Source organism: Netta rufina, assembly GCF_964035555.1.
Source record: "Netta rufina genome assembly, chromosome: 25".
Classification (NCBI taxonomy): domain Eukaryota; kingdom Metazoa; phylum Chordata; class Aves; order Anseriformes; family Anatidae; genus Netta; species Netta rufina.
The window spans coordinates 435,184-457,390 of NC_140149.1; the positions used below are offsets into that span (position 1 = coordinate 435,184).

The following is a 22,207-nucleotide window of genomic DNA, read 5'->3' on the forward strand; positions in this document are numbered from 1 at the left end:
GGCCAGGCCGTGCCGGGTCCGGCCGTGCCGGGCCGTGCCGAGCCGTGCCAGCATGCTGCGGTACCTGCTGAAGACGCTGCTGCAGATGAACCTGTTCGCGGACTCGCTGGCGTCCGAGATGTCCAACTCCTCCGAGCTGCTGCTCGGCCTCAACGGCAGCATCACCGCGCTCGACCTCCACAACTTCACCGCCGGCAACGGTACGCGCCTAGCCCCGCCGTCCCGGCCCCGCCGTCCCGGCCCCGCCGCTGGAAGCAGCGCGCAGCCCCCAGCCCCGACCCGGGACCTGAACGGGGACCGGCCCCGCGTCCTCACACGCGGATCCGTCCCGTGTCCCCAGAGCAGCCCCATTTTCCAAAGCCTGTTCCTTGTCCTGTGACTGGGAGCGGCTTCACATCCCCAGACAAGATCCGTGTTTCCCAAACCGACCCTGCGACCCCGAGCCGGGAGCGCCGCATGTTCCCAAATCGTCTCTGTACCCCAAACCGAGGCCACTCTCGTATTCCCAAAGCCACTGCGCTCCCCGAGCCGGGTCTCCGGGGCAGAGGCGGTACCGGAGGGACGGGGGGCCGGCTGCATTTAGAGCACTTTTTGAGTTCTTCCCCTCTCTTCCCCTCTCTTTGCGCCCAAAAGTTTTGCTCCGTTTGGGTCAGGGCGGGCCGATCAGGGATGGGGAGCTCTGCTGCAGGAGCCCCCCTGCGGGAGCCCCTTGTCCCATCGCAGCCGGCTGGGCTCGGCAAGGGGCCCGGCTCGAACCCCCTGCTCGTCCCAATTAGCCCCGCGCCCAGCAGCGCCCCTCGGGGTGCCTGGAACTCCGCAGCATCCCGTCCCCACGGCAGCACATCCCTCTCGCCAAGGGCTTCCCTCTGTCCCGCAGGGGTAACCCTCCCGGCGCTCGGTGCCACTTACCTGCACGCACCCCCCCCCCAGCCCATCTGCGTGTGACAGCAGTGACACTCCGTGACCGAAGCCCGAACTGCAGCGCCGGCGCTGGGGCACGCCGAAATGGCACTGGGGGACCCGTCGGGACACACCGTTGGTGGCCCTGGGGACACAGCGGGCCGTGCCACTCGGTCACAGACTGGAGGAAGCCGGGGCTGGGGCGTCATTAAAGTCCCGCTCTTTAATTAACTCCCGAAGGGCTCACCGAGGGGCTGGGATTTCTTGGCCCGCTCCAGTTTGGGGGTCTCTGTGTGGCAAATGCTGCTCTGAACTCTGGCTTGGTACAAATCAATGCAGGCACCAGCATTAATGAGCGTTAATTAATTCTCCTGCCTTAACGATAGGGATTTCCCTGCATTCATTGAGAAACAGACTTGATGGGGAGGGGAGGCTTTTTTTTTTTTTTAAATTAAAACCAAACATTTTCTGCAACTTAATGTCACCAACTCCTGGTGTGCCACATCCCAGGGGAAGCAGGCACCAAAAGTACCAAACAGGGACAAACCATGCTGCACTGAGCTCTTTGGTACAGACCCCTTAATTGCTGACCCCCCCCGGCTGCAGCCACTACCCTGCCCTGCCGGTCCACCATTCCTGGGACGGTGCCCGCACACTGTGGGCCCTGACTACCCTTCTCTTCTCCTCCACTGCCCAGGCTTTCTGGTCCAGCATCCTTCCCAGGCCAGGACATGTGTCCCCCTCCCTGTCACTGTCCCCATCCCTGTCCTTTCTCCCGTTCCCGTCCTTGTCCCCATCCTCATCCCTGTTCTTGTCCTTGTCCCCATTCTAGTCCCCATTCTCATGCCCAACCCTGTCCTTGTCCCCATCCCCATTCCAATCCTCGTCCTGACTCCCCCTCTCCCTCCCTCTCTCCCTCTCCCATTTCCATCCTGTCTCTATCCCTATCTATGTCCCCATCTCCACATCTCCTGCCCTATACTCTCATGGCCTTGCTCCCAGCCCCCAGTCCACACAGGGAAGGGTCACACACAGGAGTGACATGGGGGGGCGGAGGATGCACGGGAGCCCTCCCCACTGCCAGCTGAGCCCTGGACTCACTTCATCTCACCTCCTGGGGGCTGAGCATCCTCAGGGTATGCAACACACTTCCTCAGGGTCCCACCCACAGCTGGAGGACTCGGCACCCCGCATCGTGGAGCACCCCTCAGACCTGCTGGTGTCCAAGGGTGAGCCAGCCACACTGAGCTGCAAGGCAGAAGGACGCCCCCCGCCCACCATCGAGTGGTACAAGGACGGTGAGCGGGTGGAGACAGACCGTGAAGACCCCCGCTCCCACCGCACGCTGCTGCCCAGCGGCTCTCTCTTCTTCCTCCGCATCATCCACGGCCGCCGTGGCAAACCTGACGAGGGCGTCTATGTCTGTGTGGCCAGGAACTACCTGGGTGAAGCCACCAGCAGGAATGCCTCACTGGAGGTGGCTGGTGAGCACCCTCCATGCTGCCACCCCCTTTTCCCAGCCACTGGCTTGGGGCAGAGCTGCTGCCCTGGTCAGTACTGGAAAATGTCATGAGGAACGGGTCATTTGGAGGGGCATTGGGGGATATCAGGGGTCTTCCAGCCCCCCTCAGTTTCCCTGTTGTCACCTCTGATCTGGGCTGCTGCTGGATGAGGGGATGAACACCGCCACCCTCCCGCCCCCTCCCTCCCCCCAGCCCTGATGCTGCTAAATGAAAACAAGTGACAATATTGTACCTGGTGGCATCCCCTGGCTTCCCTCGCTTTGTTGGGTGGCTCGGTGGCCCCCTGGGGTCCTGCAGGGCTGGGTGTCAGCACTGGGAACAAGCCCCAGGACCAGGGTTTGGGGGTGATGGGGGACACGAGAAGGATGGGGGTGGATGCACAATGGGGGACAGTCTGCACTGGGCTTGGATTAAGCACCAGAATTGCTCCTTGATCATGCAAACATTAACTGCAGCATCACTGGGTTTATTGCTGTACCCTGGGAAATCATTTCCATGCTGGGAAAGGGTATTTTTTGCCCACAAAAGGGGTTCCTGCTGCAGAAGGAGCATACAGATGGGGAAACTGAGGCAGGGCTGACACTGTGGCATCCCTCCCCTCCCAGTGCTGCGGGATGATTTCCGGCAGCCCCCTGGGGATGTGGTGGTGGCAGTGGGTGAGCCGGCCGTCCTTGAGTGTGTTCCACCCCGTGGTCACCCTGAGCCCACTGTCTCATGGAAGAAGAACGGTGCCCTGCTCAATGACAAGGATGAGCGCATCACGGTGAGGGACAGGGTGGTCCCCAAAAAACAGGGTTGGTGTTTGGGCCCTGGCTGAGCTCGGCTTCCTGGCAGATCCGTGGTGGGAAGCTGATGATGGCCACCACACACAAGAGCGATGCTGGCATCTACATCTGCGTGGCCACCAACATGGTGGGGGAGCGGGACAGCGAGCCGGCTGAGCTGGTGGTCTTCGGTGCGTGGGGGTGAGGATGTGTTTTTTGGGGTGCTGGGGGTGGCAGGGCTGTGACAGACAGCAGCTGCCCCACAGAACGCCCCACATTCAGCAAGTGGCCACTAAACCAAGCGGTCCTGGTGGACGAGATGGCTGAGTTCCCCTGTGAGGCACTGGGGGACCCCCAGCCCACAGCCCGCTGGCGCAAGGAGGACGGTGAGCTGCCACCAGGAAGGTAAGTGGTGGGCGAGGGGCTGGCACAGAGGTTGCCACAGCCGGTGCTGGGATGGGCATCTGTAATGGGGCTGGGTGTGCTGGTACCTCATCCCATGTCCTCACTGCATCCCACATCCCCATCGCATTCCACATCCTTGCATCCTGTATCTCCACCACACCTACATCCTAATCACATGGTGCCTCCCCTTCACATTCCACATCCCCAACACAATGGTTCCATATTGCAACCACATCCCTGCTTGCATCCTGCATCTCCCACCATGTCCCCCTCACATCCCACATCCCCATCACACCCCATGTCCCCATGGCACCCTTGTGGCACCCTGGTGCCCTGCTGGTGCCGTGGGCTTGGGGGGTCCTCCCCAGGTGGGAGCTGCTGGCTGACAACACCCTGAGGATCAGCCGGGTGCGTGTGGAAGATGAGGGCACCTACACCTGTGTGGCTGAGAACAGCGTGGGCAAGTCAGAGGCCTCAGGCACCCTCATCGTGCGCGGTAAGGGGGGACCCCTTAGGAGCACCCCAGCATGCTTGCAAGTATGCAACCCCCCCTTTTCTTTCTGTCTCCCCCCTGTACCAGTGCCCCCCCAGCTTGTCACCTGGCCCCATAACCAGAGCGTCCCCCCTGGCCACAGCGTGACCTTCCAGTGTGAGACCACAGGCAATCCGCCACCAGCCGTGTTTTGGCAGAAGGAAGGCAGCCAGGTCTGTCCCCTTCACTGTCCCCAGACCTCCAACACCCCCGCCCCCACCACACAGCAGAGCTTTGCCTCCCTTCCTCCCCCAGACGCTGCTGTTCCCGGGCCAGCCTCCCCAAACAGCCAGCCGCTTTTCGGTAGCCCCCAGTGGTGCCATGACCATCGCTGCCGTCCAGCCGACCGACGCAGGCTATTACCTGTGCCAGGCCATCAGTGTGGCCGGTAGCGTCCTGGCCAAGGCACTGCTGGAGGTGGAGGCGGGTAGGTGGGCGCCAGGTCAAGCAGAAAATGTGCGTTTTCAGCACACCTGCTGAACTGTGTCAGGGAAGGGGTGGGGGTTCATTTGGATATTTCCCCCACCCTGCAGCACCCACTGAGCATGGGCCACCTGTCATCCACTGGGGCCCCGCCAACCACACAGTGCTGCCAGTGGGGGCCACGGTGTGGCTGCCCTGCTGGGTGGCCGGTGACCCCCAGCCCCACGTGGGGTGGCTGAAGGACGGCCGGGCCATGCCAGGCCCCGAGACCCGCACCAGCCTGCTGGAGAATGGCACCCTGCAGATCAGCAGCCTGCGGGTGAGCCATCCTGCTGGGGAGAGCCCTGAAGGACCGGGGGGGGGGCTGAGATGGGGAGTGGGGTGCAAGGGGTGGTGGGTGCCCAAGGTGCTGGGTGCCCAGGGTGATGGCTGCTCAGGACAATGGGGCAGGAGCTCTTCCCTTTGCAGGTGACAGACTCGGGGCAGTATGAGTGTGTGGCCACCAGCTCAATGGGTGAGACGCGTTGGAGTGGGACCCTGCAGGTGCAAGGTGAGTTGTGGGGATGCTGTGGGACCAGGGAAGCCATGGGACTGGGGAAGCAGCTGCCATGGGTCTCGGCACCTCTCCTCACAGGTGATGGATCTGGACTTTCCCCACCACCCCCAGAGCCTGCCATCCTCCCCCAGCCACCCTCCACCCCTCTGGTCACCAACGTCACTAAAAGCAGTGTTACCCTGAGCTGGAAAGGGAATGAGCAAAGCAGTGGCACAACTGTCACCTATGTTGTGGAAGCTTTCAGGTATCCCACAGCTGCCCCCTCCAGGTTCAGTGGGGACCTGGTGGCCCAGTGCCACCCGGCCATGGGTCACCTTTGTCCCCTGGCAGTGAGGCAGCAGGTGGCCCGTGGAAGACAGTGGCAGCCAACGTGGAGGGCGAGACACACACTGTGAGTGGCCTTGTCCCTGACACTGTCTACCTCTTCCTGGTGCGGGCAGTCAGTGCCCATGGGCTCAGCGACCCCAGCGGAGTCTCAGAGCCCATCCGCACCCAAGGTGAGACCCAGAAGAGGTGCAAAGGGACCCTTTAGTGCCTCACTGTGGCCATGCACCCAACACCATCCTGCTTTTTGGCAGATGCCAGCCCCACGCAGCCAGGCCTGAACCCTCAGCAGGTGCCAACGGAGCTTGCGCAAGTGGCCGTGCACCTGCAGGAGCCAGTGGTGCTGCCACCAGGTGCCGTCCGCCTCTCCTGGACTGTGAGTGCAGGGACACGGTGGGAGAGGAGGGGGACATGATGCAGCACATCCCATAACCCCCCTACCCTGTTCCCATCTCTTGTGTCCCCAGGTGGAGCCCCCATCGCCTCTTGTGCAGGGCTACCAGGTGCTGTACCGGCGGCGTGGTGGGCGCTGGGAGGCACGGGACGTGCGGGCACCGGGCGAGCGGGGTGCCCTGCTCACTGGGCTGCGCCGCGGCCAGGACTACGAGGTGAAGGTGCGGCCCTACTTCCACCATCTCCACGGTCCTGACAGTGCTGTGCGTGCCCTGCGCACCCCAGAGGCGGGTGAGTGTGGGAATAGGATGCGGGGATATGGGACAGCACGGTCATGACACCCCGCGTTGCCCCACAGCCCCCAGTGCCCCACCACGGGCTGTCAGTGCAGTGGGGAATGGCACCAGTGTCCGCATCTCATGGCAGCCGCCACCGCTGGCTGAGCAGAATGGTGTCATTCGTGACTATCGGGTAAGTGGGGCCAGCAGGGGCCCACATCCCCATCACATCCCACATTCTCATCGCATTCTTGTTGCATCCCACATCCCCATTTCATCCTACATCTCCAGCCCATCCCACGTCCCCACTGAATCCTGTATCCCCATCACATCCCGCATCTCCATCTCGTTTCACACCTTTATCACAAGCATTATTCCCATCGTCTCTCAAGCCCTCACTGCATTCCACGTCCCCATCACACCCCACGTTTCCCTCTGCCCCCCCCCCCACCATAAAGATGCATCCCCCCACCAGATCTGGTGCCTGGGCAACGAGAGCCGATTCCACATCAACCAGAGTGTGGAGGGGACGGTGCTGGCAACGGTGCTGCAGGGGCTAGTGCCTGGTGTCCCCTATCATGCTGAGGTGGCAGCGGCCACCGGCGCGGGTGTGGGTGCTCGCAGTGCACCTGTCCCCATCCATATTGGTGAGTGCCCCTGCACTGTGCAGGACCGACGGGTGGGGGCTACAGGGGTCCTCCTTGTGGTGGGTGCTGTGGTTGGCTCCTTGGAACCTGCTGGTTCCCCCTCTGCTTGCAGCACCTCCTGTGGAGCGGGAAGCAGGGCCAGTAGGCCGGGGTGGTGTGGCTGAGCACTTGGCGGAGATGGCGAGGAGGCCAGCATTCATCGCTGGCATTGGCGGTGCCTGCTGGCTTGTCCTCGCTGGCTTTGGTGCCTGGCTCTATGGCCGCCGCCGGAGGAGGAAGGAACTGAGCCACTTCACGGGTACGGGCACGGGCACGGCCCTGGGTGTCCCAGATCCACTTGTCCCCAGCGCCCACACAGGGTTCCTCTCCTTGCAGCCTCCTTCGCCTATGCGCCCACGGGTGCACCTATGGGTGCTGCAGGGACCTGCCGTGGCCCCGCTGCACTCTCGGCCCAGCCTCCATCTCTCTCTGCGCTCACCTTTCTGCACACCCCGGCTCCGGCGCGTGGCAGCCCCAGGTAATAGCACGGCCCACTGGGAACTGCAGCCCACCCGGGGATGCCCTTTCAGCCTGTGTCCTCACAGGGCTGCCGTTGGTGGTCACCCGTGGCTGGTGGACGCGTGGTGTGGTGGTGGCACCAGCAGCCTGGACACTGCTGAGAGATACTACAACGGTGAGGGGTCAGCTCAGGGTGAGGGCTGGCAAGGGGCTGGGGGTGGAAGCCAGTTCTGACAGGGCCAGCCATGCTCTGCAGAGGCTGGCATCTCCCGCTACATCGCCCAGACGGAGCCATTTGGGGCGGGGGCCACCGAGGGACCCATCTACAGCAGCATCGAGGTGGGCGGCGAGGAGCTGCGCACCTTCCACCGTCCCTGCTCGCAGCACGGCCTCGAGCCACTGGCCACCCTGTACACCCACCTGGCCCCCGGCCGCCCCGAGCACGGTAGGGCCATGGCAGTGCCAGGGGGATGTGGGGACGTTGTGGGGCATCCCTGTCTCTGCAGCCCCACGTCCCTAACCCCAAAGGGAAAAAACTGGGGAAAGCGGTGCAAACGCCCAAGCTGAGCTGGACGGAGCTGCTGCCCCCGCCACCCTCAGCCAGCGAGCTCAGCCAGTACGCTGAGGAGGAAGAGGTGAAGAAGGAGGAAGAGGAAGAGGAGGAGGTGGTGGAGGAAGAAGATGAGGAGGGCAGGTAAGTGCATGTGGCCAGGGGGGCTGTGGCACGCTGGCCCCAGCACCCACCCTGTGCCCCCTGCAGCTTGGGGCTGGAGGACCGGTGTCCCCTCGGGGAGGACGTCCTTCAGCCCACCGCCTCCTCACCTGCCACCCCTGCCGGCTGCTGGTCCCCTGCCGTGCTGGCACCTGCACCCCGCGAGGACATCTGCAGCCCCCACCGCTTCAACAGCCCCCGCCTGCCCCGGTAGGAGATGGCACTTGCTCAGGCTGCCTCACCCGATGTCCTGTCGTGACATAGCACAACGGGGACACGGCACCGCGGTCCGGGCGTAACTCTGAGGTCCAGACAGGGCAGCACCACCCGGCTGTGCTGCCACCGTGCAAGTTGGCTGCAGCTTTGCAATCCAGCTGTGCTGCCAGGCCACCAGCACAGCACGGGGGGGTCCTCTATGCTCCCCCCACTTCCCCACCCCTTTCAGGCAGTGTCGATGATCCCCAGCCCCACATCACCCCTCCCTCTTTCCCAGGAGGCCCCCCCACGGCGCAGGACCACCACCAAGCCCCCCACTGAGCTCCCATGGCCCAGACACAAGCGAGGGCCACATGCCCCGAGCCCACCACCCCCATGGCACAGGTGAGCCCTGGGGTGCCAGTGCAAGGGCTGGGGGTGTCTCACCATCGGGGCAGGGGTCTGATGCTCCATCACTCCCAGGGAAAACCCGCTCAGAGACCCTGAAAAGTCGCCCGAAGCCCAAAGGAAGCCGCTACCGCCGGGAGCAGCATCTAGGAGGTGAGTGGGTGTCCGGGGGGGAGGGCAGGGGCCACCCGTGGCACTCAGCCCCCGCTCCCTCCCTGCAGCAGACCTGCCGCCGCCACCACTGCCGCCCCCAGGTGAGACCCCCAGCCAGGAGCCAAGCGGTGCTGAGCGCAAGGCTGCCCATCGCCCACCCCGCCAGGGTAAGCCCTCCTGGGGAGCCGATCACAACAACAAGTGTCAGGGTGGAGGCTGCCACCAGCGCTGTTCCCTCCCCTGCAGGTGACATCGTCCCCTACAGCAAGCCCTCCTTCCTGGCCCATGGCTGCTCCACCACTGGCAGCGCCTCGTCCCGTGGCTCCACCAGCTCCCGTGGCCATGGCTCAGGGCGCAGCCGCCACCCAGACCCGCTGTCACCCTGCCTGCCGCATGAGGAGCGATGAGGCAGCACGGGGACAGTGACACAAGGGACAGGGATGTTGGGGTAGAAATGGGATGCTCATTAATTTTGGTCTGAGATGCATAAATAGGTGTGCACAGAGCCAGTGGGGTGGGCAGAAGCTTGAGGGAGGGACAAGGATGCTCTGGGTGGGGACAAGGATGCTGAGGATGCCTGAGGATGCTCGGAAGGGACAAGGATGCGCAGGAGGGATTAGGAGGTTTGGGACAGCCCAGGACAGTCGCAGGGGATGAGGGTGCCCCAGAAGGATGAGGATCCTGAGGCCAAGGCTTGTTGGGAGGGACGAAGGGAGGAAGAGCAGGAGGGGCACCCGCTGCCCCAGTGCCGCCCATCCTTTGCGTGTAGCTTTTTCTAGCAGAGAGCCCCTTTTTGGGGAAACAATGAATAAAGCTGGATTTCAGCCAAGCCAGGCAAGCTCTGGCCTTCCCACCTTCTATATGCTGGGGACTGCCGTGTTCCTGTCTCTCCTGTCCCTGGCAAGGAGCCCGCCCTGCTTGCTGGCCACCCTGGCCCAGGGGCTGCCCGTCCCTGTCCCCAGGGCCACCTCCCCACAGAGAGGGAACGATGCCTGGCAACTCACGGGGACAAGGGCTCCATCGGCATCCTCGAGGCTGAAGCAGAGGCTGTCAACAGCCACAGCCAGAGCCCGGGCAAAGCTGGCATCGAGGAGGAAGGAGCCATCAGAAGAGCTCGCCAGGCTGCAGCGGGTGCTGGGGACATTTCCCTCTGAGATGGAGCCCCAGCCATTCAGCAGAGACCCCCCTGGGGAGCCCCCCTGGTCCCACATGTCTGTCTTCTCTTCCTCCTCGTCCTCCTCCTCTTCCTCCTCCTCCCCATCGCCCAGCTCTGAGGCAGAAGGTCCGCAGATGTACCCATAGGTGTGCGGAGGGGAGAGGGGCCGGGGCACAGGGACACACCGGGGATGTGTTGGGGACGCCTCTGACATCGGGGGATGCTCCATCCCTGGGTTGTCCATGGGGTGGGTGGCCTCCCGTGCCTGCTCCAGGTCCTTGGCCACCTGCTGTGGTGTGAGGACCCCATCGCTGAGTGCCAGCGAAAGGTGGGCAGGGTCTGGGGACGCATCCTCAGGGTGCCTGGTGGCCAGGAGCATGTTCTTGGGGTGTCCAGTGACAGTGGCCAAATCCCTGGGGTGCCTGGTGACTATGGATGTATCTTCAGGGTACCTGGTGTCTGGGAACACATCCCTGGGATGTTTGGTGACCAGGAACGTGTCCCTCGGATGTTTGGTGTCTGGTGATGTGTCCTTGGGGTGCCCAGCAACTGGGGACTTGTTCTCATGATATGTGATGAGCAGGGAGTGCCCAGTGGCTGGAGACATGTCCCTGGGGCGCTTGGTGAGTGGGGACATTTCCTTAGAGTGCCTAATGACTGGGGACATGTCCTCAGGGCACCTGCTGACAGGGGACATATTCCCGGGGCACCCCCTGGCTGGCGACATATCTTTGCCGTGCCTGGTGGCCAGGAACACATCCCTGCAGCTCCCTGCTACTGGGGGCATGTCTATGGGGCTCCTGGTGACTGGAGACGTGTCCCGGGGGTTCCTGGTGACCAGAGATGCATCCTTGGGGTGCCTCATGACCAGGGACACATCCTTGGGGCTCCTTGTGACTGGGGACATGTCCCTGGGCCTCCTGGGGACTGGGGACATGTCCCTGGGGTTCCTGGGGACTGGAGACAGGTTCCTGGGGCTCCTGGTGACTGGGGACGGGTCTCTTGGGTTTCCAGTAACTGGGGACATGTCCCTTGGGCACCCAGTGGCCAGGAACCTGTAGGCACAAGGTACACACTGGCTTTTGCCACCGGTCCATCTTGCAGCACGTGGCTGGGGCGCAGGAAGGGGCCACCCCATAGCACCCAGGGCATCCCCAGGAGATGTGTAGACTCACCGAGTCCCTGCAGGGTGCCAGGCGCGGGGCTGCCCTCGGGGTGCCACCAGTTTCTCAGTGCCAGTGGATGCCAGTGAGGCACTGCCCCGCCGTGCTTTTGGGGAGATGAGAGCTGGCAGCCACCATAGGTCCCCTCCTGCCAGTGCAGCGTCGCTGCCCTGTCCTTTCTGCTGAAGCAACCCAGCCTCCAGGCCAAAACGTGTCCCCCACTCACCACCACTCACGGGGATGGGAATGGTCCCAAGTCCAGCTGCCACCACTGGGGTGCTGTGCACTCGGTCCAGCTCTGCGTGGGGACACAGCCACCGTGAGCAACCTCCAGGTATCCCTGTGGTGCACTCCCCCCATCCCGATGCTCTGTCCCCACCTCGCTTGTGGATGCGCTCCCAGGGTGCTGGGCTCAGGGTGCTGGGTTTGGGATGTCCCCTGCGATGGTCGCTGCAGCTGGGGGATGTCGCAGGACTGAGGCTCGGTGGCTCCGAGGACAGGGCTGTCAGGGCAAGAGCTGTCAGGGCTGGGCACCTGTGGGTGCTGAGCCCCTTGCCCCCTGCACCCCAGGCTCTGTCTGTCCCCGGGTTACTGCTGCCTGCAGAGAGGGTCTGGTGGCACTGAGGGGGACCAAGGAGGGGGAGTCCTGAGTCCTGTGGCACCAGGGGGTCCCATGCATGAGGTGAGGATCTCGGGCACCCTTTGAAGGTCCCTTAATACCCTGTGGGGGTTACAGGTACTGTGTGAGGGGTTCCATGGCATCACTGGGGTTCCCATTGGGCATGTTAGGGTCCCAGGTACCAGATGGGGGACCCATAGCACCTTAGGGGTGTGGTGCCAGGTACTCAGTGGGCATCCCAGGGCACTGGGTGAGGAGTCCCAGGTACTCTATGGGGGTACCCTAGCAGCCGGGGGGGGGCGGTCCTAGGCATTGGGTGGGGGTCCCATAGCATTCTGTGGTGCTCCCATAGCACAGGGTGAAGGGTCCCAGGCACTGGAGGGTAGTCCTACAGCAGCGGGGGAGGGGGAGGGGTCCCATAGCCATGGGTGAGGGCTCCCGACACGGAACTCACGGGAGGGCTGGGGGTCCCTGCTGTCGCTGCCCAGGAGCCGGCTGCTGAGGCTGCTGCTGCCACTGAGGTTCTGGGGGACGCAGCTGGGTTTCCAGGGGTTGCTGAGCCATGGCGCATCACTGTCCCCCTCTCTGCAGGGCAACAGTATCTGCCATCAGTGTCCTTGTCCCTGTTGTGCCAGGGACCCTGTTGCCACACCCGCTCCAGGCCACTCACCTGTGGCGTGCCAAGGCATCCTGCCTGGCGTGGCGCTGGCAGAGGAGGAGGAGGAGGGCGAGCAGGGCCAACCATAGCAGCGAGCCAGCAGCTGCGATGACAGCAGGCTGCCGCAGAGCCCGAACTACCCCAGTGCTCCCTGCCGTCACCTCTGCAAGGGTATGGCTGATGTCACCTCTGTGCCACTGCTGCGTCCCCCCCCACGCCCCATCATGGTCCCCGTCCCCTACCCAGGACACTGCAGGTGGCATTGCTGGGGACCCCCAGCCCCGCGCCGTTGAATGCGGCCACCTGGATGCAGTATCTGGCCCCGGAGACAGGCAGGGGGATCTCCAAGCGGTGGGTGCCTCTGTCCACTGTCCTGTTGGTGGGGTGCGACCAGCCCTCGCCCAGGGACCAGACCTGGTTTGGGGGCCGATAGGTGGTGATCCTGCACTGCCACACTTGCATGTGCATGGGTGCCCCGTTGAATAGACTCCCCTGGGATGGACTCTTATTGATGGGTCCCTCTTGGATATACCCCTTGGTTGATCCCCATAGAGAGATCCCCTTGGTGAAAACCCCTTTTGGATTAGGTCTCCTTGGATGACCTCCCTTAATAAACTTCTTGGATGGTTCTCCCTGGACGGGCATAATCCCCCCCCCCCTTGAATGGGTCCCATTGAATATACCTCCTTGGATGGTTTCCCCACCTTGGATGGACCCCTCTTGGGCACAACCCCCACCAGGAATGAATTCCCCCTTGGATGACCCCCCTTGGATGGAACTCCCTCCATGAATGGATTCCCCCTTGGATGGATTCCCCTTTCACAGCCCCTCTACCCCCCTCAACGAAACCCTCTTAGATGGACCTCTCAAATGGATCCTCATTGGCCAGCAACCCCCAGTGCCCCCCGTCACCCAAACCTGGTAGCCCTGAATGATGCCATTGTGAGCATCAGGGGGAGGTGGTTCCCATCTCACGACAACGGTGCTGTTCCCTGGCTCAACCTGGCCCACGGTGACATGCTGGGGCGCCGCGCTTGGCACTGCCGGGACAGCAATGCTGAGACCCTGGGACCTCCATTGCCCCCTCATCCCACCCACCACCCCAGTGTACCTTCCTCAGGGATCCGGAGATGCCAGCTGTTGCTGTCCAAGCCCCAGGCCCCTTTGGCATAGGGCCGGACCTTGAACTCATACTGGTAGCCCCGTTGGAGCGCAGGGATGACAGTGCTGAGCTCCCTGCCCACATCCTGCTGGGACCAGGCAGTGCCGACAGGGAGCAGGCAGCGGTACAGCACTGCATAACCCTCTGGCGCTGGCCCTGGCGTCACCATCTGGAGGGAATGAAAAAGGCTGTAGGGACACAGCCAGGACATGGGAAGAGGGCCCCCTCCCAGCCTGGTCTCTTGGGGTGTCCTGGCAGTACACGTACCCGCCAGCGGAGCCAGGCGGCAGCGGTGGTGGGCAGCGCGGTGCCATTATCCAGCTGCAGCCGCATGGCCAGCAGGTCCTGCAGCATGACCTCCCGCCGGCCTGCAGGCAAAAGGTCTGCAGGGAAAGGTGAGTGTGGTGGTGGCGCCTACACCCCAGATAGCCATGCTTGGGGCCCCTGATGTCTCCTTGGATGGACCCACTTGAATGGCCCCCTTGGATGGACAGCTCTTGGATGGCCTCCTTGGATGGACCCCATAGTAGACTCATATTGTTGCATACTTCTTAGATGGACTCTTTGGATGGATCCCTCTTGGCTGGATCCCACTTTAATGGGAATCCCCCCCCCCCCGCCTTAGACGGATCCCCTTGGAGGAACTTGCTTGGTTGGATCCTGCTTATACGGACTCAAAGGACTCTCTTGGACGGGTTCGCCTTTGACGAACCTCCTTGGATGGACACTCCTTAGTCTGACCCTTACTTGGATGATTCCCCTTAGACGGACCTCATCTATATGGAACCCCTTGGATATAACCTCTTGTATGGAACCCTTCAGATGGACCTCCTCAGCCAGAGCCCTCCTTTTGGAAGGAGCCCCTAGGATGCACTCTCCCTGAATGAACCCCTTGGATAGCCCTTCTTTGATGGACCCCCTTGGATGGACTCCCCTTGGATGACCCACATGGATGGACCCCACTAAGATGGCCCCCACAGACAGTCCCCTAGATGACCCTGTGCACTGGCACTGACCCTCCACTTGGACACGAGCAGTGGCAGCGGCGCTGCCCAGCTGGCTCTGAGCTGTGCAGATGTAGGTGCCAGCATCGGCGGCTGTCACGGCGTAGAGGCGCAGCGTGTGCTCCTGGTCCACCTCGTGCCTGCAGGCACCAGTATCCCGTCACCCTTGTCACACACCCTGGGGAGGTGACACTGCCACCCTGCCACCACCTACCTCCCCCAGGGCAGGTCTCCATTCTCTTTGTGCCACTGCACCCGTGGCGTGGGATCACCCTGCACACTGCAGCCCAGCTCCACTGTGCCACCAGCCACCACCACGGCATCACTTGGCTGCCGCACAATGGCTGGCTTCTCTGCAGGGAGGGGACATCGGTGAGGTTACATGGCACATTCCCATGTCCCAGGCCCCTCCACCACCACCACTTACCTAGGACAGTGACGTGGGCGCCCCGGCTGTGCCGCTCACCTGCCGCGTTGGCCGCCACGCAGACATAGACCCCCGCGTCGGTCCTACGTGCTGGGGCCACCCGCAGCTTCCCACGGGTGACCTGATGACGTCCCCCAGCTGGGCGCAAGGTGACACCGTCCTTCCTCCAGGAGACACGGGGCTCGGGGTGCCCAGCGGGAGGCACGCAGTCCAGCTCCAGCACCTGGCCCACTGTGGCTACCAGATCGCCAGGCTGCAGGCGGAAATTGTCCCGCAACACTGCAGGAAAGGGGACACCACCCTGGGTGGGGACACATTCAGGGTGTCCCATCCCCCCGCCCATCACTGTCTCCTGTCCCCAGTTTGTCCTTACCAGCTGGGCGCTCCACCATGGTGTGGGGCTCTGTGTCCCCCCCAAGGGGGTGGCAGCCCCCCAGGCACAGTGCAGTGGCCCAGAGCCCCAGCCTGAGTGCTGTGGCCCAGCCGCTCGCCATGGCCTCCGCGTTTCCTCCCAAGATCCGGTCCCTCCCAGCTAGGGTACAATGGCCGGATGCAGGGGACGGGAAGTGCTGGAGGGACACAAGCAGCTCAGCTGCGGGAGCAGCCACTGGGTTGAAGGGAAGCGCAAGTTAAGAAGAAATGAGCTGTCAGCTTGGAGCTGGGAGGCCTGAAGGGCAGGATGCCATTGGTAGGGACCAGAGTGAACAGCCTCAAGGGGGCACTGCAATCTGAAATATGGCAGAAATTTCAGGGTTTCCCAAACTGCCCTTGGTGCTGCTTCCCCCCATCGTGAGATCTCCCTGCCAGCCATCCCCTAGACCTCATTCTTTTTGCAGCTAAGACATGCTCAATAGGTGCACCGAGCCCATCGGTCCTCAGCTGCCACCCGCCTCCCCCATGTTGCCCTGACCCCCCAGGACACCAAGCACCCCCTGGCTGAGTAACACATTTAGTTTATTAGTTAGTAGCATTTGTGGGTGCTCACACACCCCAAGCACCCCGGGGTGCCCCAGCACCCACCCCGGTGACCCAGTCCTCCAGCTTTGTCCTAAACCTATTCCTCGGGAAGCCTGGGGCAATGCAAATGGGTGTGCCAAAAAATGGGTGATTTTCACAGAAAATCCATAGGCAGCAGCGGGCGGGTCTGGCTGGGAGAGGAGTGTTCTCTTATGGGGCCTGGGCCCATGTTTTGGGGACAGCACAGCCAGGGAGCTGGGGGGGCCTTCCACCTGTGTGCATGGGTGTGAGTGCACGTGAGAGCCTGCACGCTAGCTTGTGTGCACAGGGCTGTGTGTGTGTGTGCACAGTGCTCTTGCACATGCAAGGTGCATGCGTGCTTTCTCTGCACACCCTGTGCATGCTCCCTGCACACTCGTGCATACTTTGTTCACGCTCTTCTCACAGGTTCCATGCACGCTCCATCTGCACACTCCATGTATACTCTTGCTGAACACTCATGGTCTCTGCACACTTCAGGCACACGCGAATGCTGGCACACTTTTTCTGCAAATGCCATGCACACTTACCTGCATGCCCCACGCACACACCGTGCGCGCTTTCTCCACATGCTCCATGAGCGCTACCTCCACACAATCCATGCTTTGTGTATGTTCTCCTGACATACTTTATGCATGGCCTTTTACATGCTAAATGCGTAATCCCTGCACACTGTATGCATGCTCTGTCTGAACACTCTTGTGCATGCCCTCTTATATCCTTTGTACATGCTCTTTCTGCTTGCTCCAAGCTGCTCTTTCCACATGCTCCTTGCATGACCTCTTGCATGCTCTGTGTATGCTCTGCCTGCATGCTTTCTCCACACATTTCGAGTATGCTCTCTCTGCATGCTCTGTGCATGATGTCCCTGCACACTCTGTACACTCACTCTAAATGCACTGCACATATCCTTTTGCATGCTCCATGCATGCTCTATGCACACTGCATACATGTTCTCTGCACGCTCCATGCACATCTCCGCACACTCCGTGCACGCTCTCTCTGCATGCACTGTGTGCGCTCTCTGTGCACACTGCATGAACGATCTCTGTGCTCACTCTGCCTGCTCTTTCTGCACAAACTGTGCACACTGTCTCTGCATGCTCCATGTGTGCCCACTTGCACAGTCCGTGCATGTTCTCTTTGCACACTGTGTGCCTGCTCTCCACGCATCCTCTGCGCACACTCACTCTGCAGACTGTGCCTGGGCTCCCTCTGTGCATGCTCGGTGCACACTCCCTCTGCACACTCAATGCACGTGCGTGTGTGTTCCCCGTGCGCCCCACACCCTGCCCCACAGCCAGGCCCTTCCAGCAACACCCCAGCACCCCTCGCGGGGCGGCAGGGTGCAGCTCCAGCTGAGATCAATACCAAGTTAGTGACTTCCCGCTGTGCCCCACATCACCCCTCAATGCTGGGGGGGGCCATCCACGTGTTCCCCGCCACCACTGCCAGCTCAGGCACTGATCTCCAGGGTGCTGCCTTCCTCCTGCTCCCGGATGGCAGGGACACCGGTGGCCCGCAGAAGGCGTGGGGCGGTGCGGGAGCGCACAGGTGAGCCGGGGGGTGAGCGGGGAGGGCGGGTGGGGGCGGGCGAGCGGTGGTAGCGGCGAGCCCCTCGCCCCGGTGAGCGCCCGGCAGGTGGCGGTGAATCCTCCTGGGGTGCTGGGGTGTCCTGCGGGGAGGGCGTGGGTGTTGACACAGGGGCGATGCTCCGGCATTTGTCTCGGTGTTGCCTGGCCCCGCTGCCCACTCACCTGCTCCTTGAGGATGTACAGGGCCAGCGGGGCCTTGCGGTCATGGTCGGTGCTGCGTGGGATGGTCTCGGCTGCAGGAAAGGTGGGGAAGGGAAGGGATGGGAAGAGAAGGAAGGGGAAGGTGGTGGGTTCTCAGGGCATGGTGCTGCCAATGCTGCCGGCACCACACTCACCCTCGTGCTTGGGGTGCTCCTCATCCTGCTCAGTGTAGTCGGGGGGTGGCGGCTCCGCTTGCTGCTTTGGTCTGGGGAGGGAACAGAGGCAGTGATAATGGTGGGGATGGGATGGGATGGGATGGGATGGGATGGGATGGGATGGGATGGGATGGGATGGGATGGGATGGGATGGGATGGGATGGGATGGGGACGGGGACAGAGACGAAGATAGAGACGAAGATGGAAATAGAGACGGAGACGGAGACGGAGATGGAGATGGAGATGGAGATGGAGATGGAGATGGGATGAGATAGGGTGGGATGGGATGGGGTGGGATGCGATGAGGTGGGGTAGGACAGGGCAAGTCAGGGTGAGATGAGATGGGATAAATTGGGATGAGATGGGACAGGATGGGACAAGAGTGAACAGGACAGTATCAAATGGGATGGGATAAAGCAGGGCAAGATGTAAGGGGGAAGGGAAGGACAGGACGGGATGGGATGGGGCAGGACAAGAAGAAACCCCTTTGGCTCCCATGTTCCCCTCAGCCATACTTCTTAGATGGTTTCCAGCAGGCACAAACAGTCACCAGGGTTACAAGGAGGAAGATGCCGCCCGTGGAGAGGATGATGTAGAGGGAGCTCCGGCCTAGGGGAGAGCAGCAAGGGGGGAACCCCCCCAAAAATCTTAACCAGGAACATCTGCAAGCAATGTCCAGCCCTGGGGACACATCTTACGGTAGACAGTGAGCTTCACGGGGATGCTGCGGCCATGGCTGATGGGGTTCTCCACCAGGCAGCTGTAGACATCGTCATCAGCCATGAGGACGCGGGTGATGGTGAGGATCTTCTGGTCAGGGGACAGGAGAAGGCGGGAGTCGTTGCTCAGCGGCCGCCCATCCTTCAGCCAGGTGTAAGTCGGCTTGGTGCCGTTCTCATGTGAGCAGTTGAGGGTAAAGAACTCGCTGAGCTCCAGCACCGTCGAGGAGGCCACCAGCACTTGAGGCTTTGAGATGGGGACTGTGAATGAGGAGAGCCAAGGTGACACCAACGCCCCAAAGGACACGGATAGACAAGGGGAGGACATCAGTGCCCTAGTGGGGACCTGACCTAGCTGCAAGCAAGCTAGAACCGCCTCTCTGTTTTGCTGAACTCCCCAAACCACCTCCCTGATGGACAAATTCCTCACAAAACACTGTGGGGAGAGATGTCCCAAGGGGAAAACCAAGCTCGGCTGGGTGCCCTTACTGTCCACAGTGAGGTTGATGGTCTTCTCGCCGGTGAAGGTGTCATCGGTGATGGAGACCTCCACCTCGTAGGCACCCTCATCAGCCAGCTGCAGCGGGCTGATAAGCAGTGAGCCGTTCTCCAGCACGCGGATACGGTCGCGGTAGTCGGGCCGCAGGTTGCCGATGATCTCGGTGCCGATGGACTGGACGACGGTGACAGGCTTGTCCCGCTTCAGCTGCCACTTCACCACCGGCTTGTCGGGGCTGGCACTGGCGTAGCGCACCGACAGCAGCGCCGCCTTGCCTGCCGTGCCGCGCACCAACGCCGACGGGCTGGTGATGTTCACCCCCGCCAGCAGACCTGGGGATGGGGGGGAGACAGCGGGCGCCGCGTCCCGGCCCTCCGAAAAAGGGGAAAACCCCCTCCCGGAGCCGCAACGAGCATCCCTGAAAATCCCTCTCCTGCAGCATCCCCACTGTTTGCACGGAGGTTTGCAAAAATGTATGCATCACCCCAAAAAAGTGCTTTGGGAGGGGGTTGATGCAACCCTTGGAAAGTGCACTGGGGGAATTGATGCAACACTTTGCAAAGTGTATTGGGGGCATTCATGCAACCCTTGCAAAGACACACACACAGGGTTTCCACCCCAAGCCCTAGAGGATGCTCTTGTCCGGCCACCCCCCCATGCCAGTGCACAAACACAGCACTGGCGACTGAGCCACCATGTCCCAGTTCCGAGAGGACCTCCTGGTACCCATCACCCCACAGGGAAATTCAAGCTGTCTGTGCTCAAAGCAAACAGCAAGGCTTAAAAATCTCACTTTTGAGGGAAAACAAAAACCAAGAGCATAAAAATAAAATGGGTTTAATCCCCAAAACACCCCTGTCCCCACTAGTCTGAGAGCCTCATCCATGAGCCCCCATCCAGATGCTGTCACCTGAAGTTGAGCAAACCCCAGACTGAAGAGGGACGGGAGGTGAAATCAGCTGGAGGGGGGGGAGGAGGGGAGATGAGGAGGGAGGCGAGCAGAGCAAGAAAGGGTTTAAACAAGCCTGAAAGTCACGGGACCTATTGGTATGCAGCATCCGTCCATCCATCCTCCCCAGCAGCCGTGGAGCTCAGCCCCGAGAAGGAACCGTGGGGTGAAATTTGGAATAAAACCCGGGCACATGGTCAGGATGCGGCCCCTGCCCCATCCCCACACTCTTGTGTGTCTAGAAGCCCATTCCTGCCCTGCTTTAACCCCTTTGCTTTATATTTTCAAGGTTCTGGGGGGAGGAATGGGAGGGATTTAGGAAGCATCACACAAACATCCCCGAAACACCAATCCACCAATCCTTCCTCCAAATTGCTGGTTTCTTCAAGTCCCCCCTTCCCCCCCCCCCCACTTCACGGAATAAATTTTGGGGTGCAAAACCAATCCACTTTGCTCTGCATCCTCAGCCTGACCCCCACATTGCTGCCTTTGTACGCAAACTTTTGAGAAATGGTGGAAAAGAATTGCAGCTGCCTTCCTGTGCTGGCCCCAAGAGGGGGTGGGTTTGCTCCTTCAGGGGGTGCTGAGCCTCAGAAATCAGTGTGCTGGTGGAGGGGGGCACTTGGGGAATTAATGCATTCGGGTGAGATGCAGTGGGATAGGGGAACAGGAGAGAAGCGGGGTGAGAAAGGGGCTTTTGAGGGAAGATGAAGAATGAGCAATAAAAGGGTTTGGGGAAGTCAAAATCAAATGTCTGAGCCTGGGGTTCACCCCCCAACTCCTCCCCAGCAGGATCCGCTTTTCTCCCACAGAGCTTTTTTCCTCGCTTCTGGACCCTTTTTTTCCTCCTTTCCACCCCTCTGCCACTGGAGGGGCTGCTTGGCAGCAGCGCGCATCCCCCCCTTGCACCCAAGCACCCCCCCAAACCCCCAATTTAATGAGAGCCCCCGGCCTCCTCCACTCCTGCCCCATTTGAGTTAAAACAAACAAACAAACAAACAACAGAAAAAGGGGGGGGGGGGGGGAAAGAGAGGAGGCTGGCTGCTCCCCTACCTGCGTGCAGCGCCAGGAGCCAGGCAGCGGGCAGCAGGCATGGGGCGGCCACTGCTCCCCACATTTCGGGCAGGCTGCAGGGGCCCCGCTCTGCGACACTTCCCTGCTCTGGGCACGTCCCTCTGTGCTGCTGGCCTGCAGCCCAGCCATTTTTTTTTTCCTTTTTCTTCTTTCTTTTTTTTTTTTTTATTTGTCCCTTGCTCTCTCAATAGAGCCCTGTGTGTTTCGCCTCCCCAGCGGCCTGAGCTGACATTTGTTTGGGGACAAATCACACAGATTCGCAATTTTTCCCCCCGCCTGGCTGCACGGGGATGCTCAGCATCCCATGGGATCTGGGGACCAGGGTGTTGCATCCTGTTTTCTGTTTGTCATTACTTTTTAGGGGGGCGTCTGGGGGGGTTATTTCACAAAGCTCCCCCCCCCCCCCAGTCCCCACAAGCCAAGCGTTCCTTTTGCTTTTTCCAGCCTGATGCTTTAAAACGAAGCCGTGGCTGCCCGCGGGCCCTGCTCCAGCTCCGGTGCCAATTAGCAGCGGTTCCCGGCTGAATGGGGCAGCGGGAGCAGGGCAGGGTGCCCGGAGCCGCTTCCCACAGAGCTCTGCCAAGCTCCTCGAGCGGGCGATGCTCAGCTCCCCCCAGAGCAGCCTCCCCAGCCCTGGGATGCAGTGGAGGATGCTCGGACCTTTTTAGGGAGGTGCTCGGGGCAGATTTTTTGCGGGGGGATGCTCTGGGGAGATGCTGGGGGGGCATAATGGGGAGATGCTATAGGGAGGTGCTTTGGGAAGTTGGACCGATGCAATAGGGAGATGCTGGGGGGGGAGGTGTTGGAGGGGAACACCGCGGGGAGAAGCTCCATGGGGCTCTATGGGGTTATTCTGGGGGGTCTTACGGGGGGTGATCTGGTGGGGTGCTCCGGGGATGCTGCAGGGACGCTCTGGGGAAGGCTTCAGAGGGATGCTCTAGGGTGTTTGGGGGGCTGCTGTAGCGTTCTCAGGACGCTCTGTGGGATGCTGTTGGGACGCACTGGGGGATGCTCTGAGATGCTCTGAGGACGTGTGGGGCTGACACAGCTGGGGCGTTCTCGGGATGTCGGGGGGATGTCGGGGGGGATGCTCCGAGAGGACACTTCGGGGAGATGCCC

General features: G+C 61.6%; 3 protein-coding genes across 3 annotated transcripts; 1 reads left to right on the top strand and 2 right to left on the bottom strand.

Annotated features, from left to right (window-relative positions):
• Positions 1–52: 52 nt before the first annotated feature.
• On the top strand, positions 53–9,118 carry ROBO3 (roundabout guidance receptor 3; the record flags this gene model as incomplete). Its single annotated transcript, XM_084301653.1, has 26 exons — positions 53–200; positions 2,058–2,384; positions 3,029–3,186; positions 3,258–3,378; positions 3,454–3,592; positions 3,961–4,088; positions 4,173–4,297; positions 4,380–4,551; positions 4,658–4,866; positions 5,016–5,097; positions 5,182–5,347; positions 5,434–5,616; positions 5,689–5,803; positions 5,895–6,111; positions 6,179–6,291; positions 6,574–6,745; positions 6,858–7,043; positions 7,121–7,262; positions 7,330–7,418; positions 7,500–7,688; positions 7,772–7,937; positions 8,004–8,165; positions 8,449–8,555; positions 8,634–8,711; positions 8,780–8,878; positions 8,958–9,118. 26 exons carry the CDS (start codon positions 53–55, stop codon positions 9,116–9,118), a joined length of 3,954 nt encoding a protein of 1,317 aa, XP_084157779.1.
• A 68-nt stretch (positions 9,119–9,186) lies between these two features.
• ROBO4 (roundabout guidance receptor 4) lies at positions 9,187–15,398 on the bottom strand. Its single transcript, XM_084301595.1, has 13 exons — positions 15,274–15,398; positions 14,901–15,179; positions 14,688–14,826; positions 14,486–14,613; positions 13,737–13,852; positions 13,419–13,638; positions 13,226–13,347; positions 12,550–12,721; positions 12,320–12,470; positions 12,104–12,234; positions 11,410–11,532; positions 11,043–11,328; positions 9,187–10,922 (listed from the first exon to the last, which is right to left on the bottom strand). Exons 1-13 carry the CDS (start codon positions 15,392–15,394, stop codon positions 9,569–9,571), a joined length of 3,342 nt encoding a protein of 1,113 aa, XP_084157721.1. The 5' UTR covers positions 15,395–15,398; the 3' UTR covers positions 9,187–9,568.
• A 1,954-nt stretch (positions 15,399–17,352) lies between these two features.
• Positions 17,353–21,131, bottom strand: HEPACAM (hepatic and glial cell adhesion molecule; the record flags this gene model as incomplete). Its single annotated transcript, XM_084301487.1, is given in 8 exon segments — positions 17,353–17,571; positions 17,654–17,724; positions 17,827–17,897; positions 18,363–18,456; positions 18,546–18,827; positions 19,056–19,410; positions 19,412–19,437; positions 21,068–21,131. Coding segments are annotated over 8 exon segments (1,182 nt in total).
• Positions 21,132–22,207: the final 1,076 nt, after the last annotated feature.

Bases quoted from the DNA above. Each gene is read 5' to 3' on its own strand.
- ROBO4 (XM_084301595.1), bottom strand. From the start codon at position 15,394: ATGGCGAGCGGCTGGGCCACAGCACTCAGGCTGGGGCTCTGGGCCACT. The intron at 15,180-15,273 runs GTAAGGACAAAC...CCTTTCCTGCAG, and splicing joins CATGGTGGAGCGCCCAGCTG to TGTTGCGGGACAATTTCCGC. The intron at 14,614-14,687 runs GTAGGTGGTGGC...TGGTGCCTGCAG, and splicing joins GGAGACCTGCCCTGGGGGAG to GCACGAGGTGGACCAGGAGC.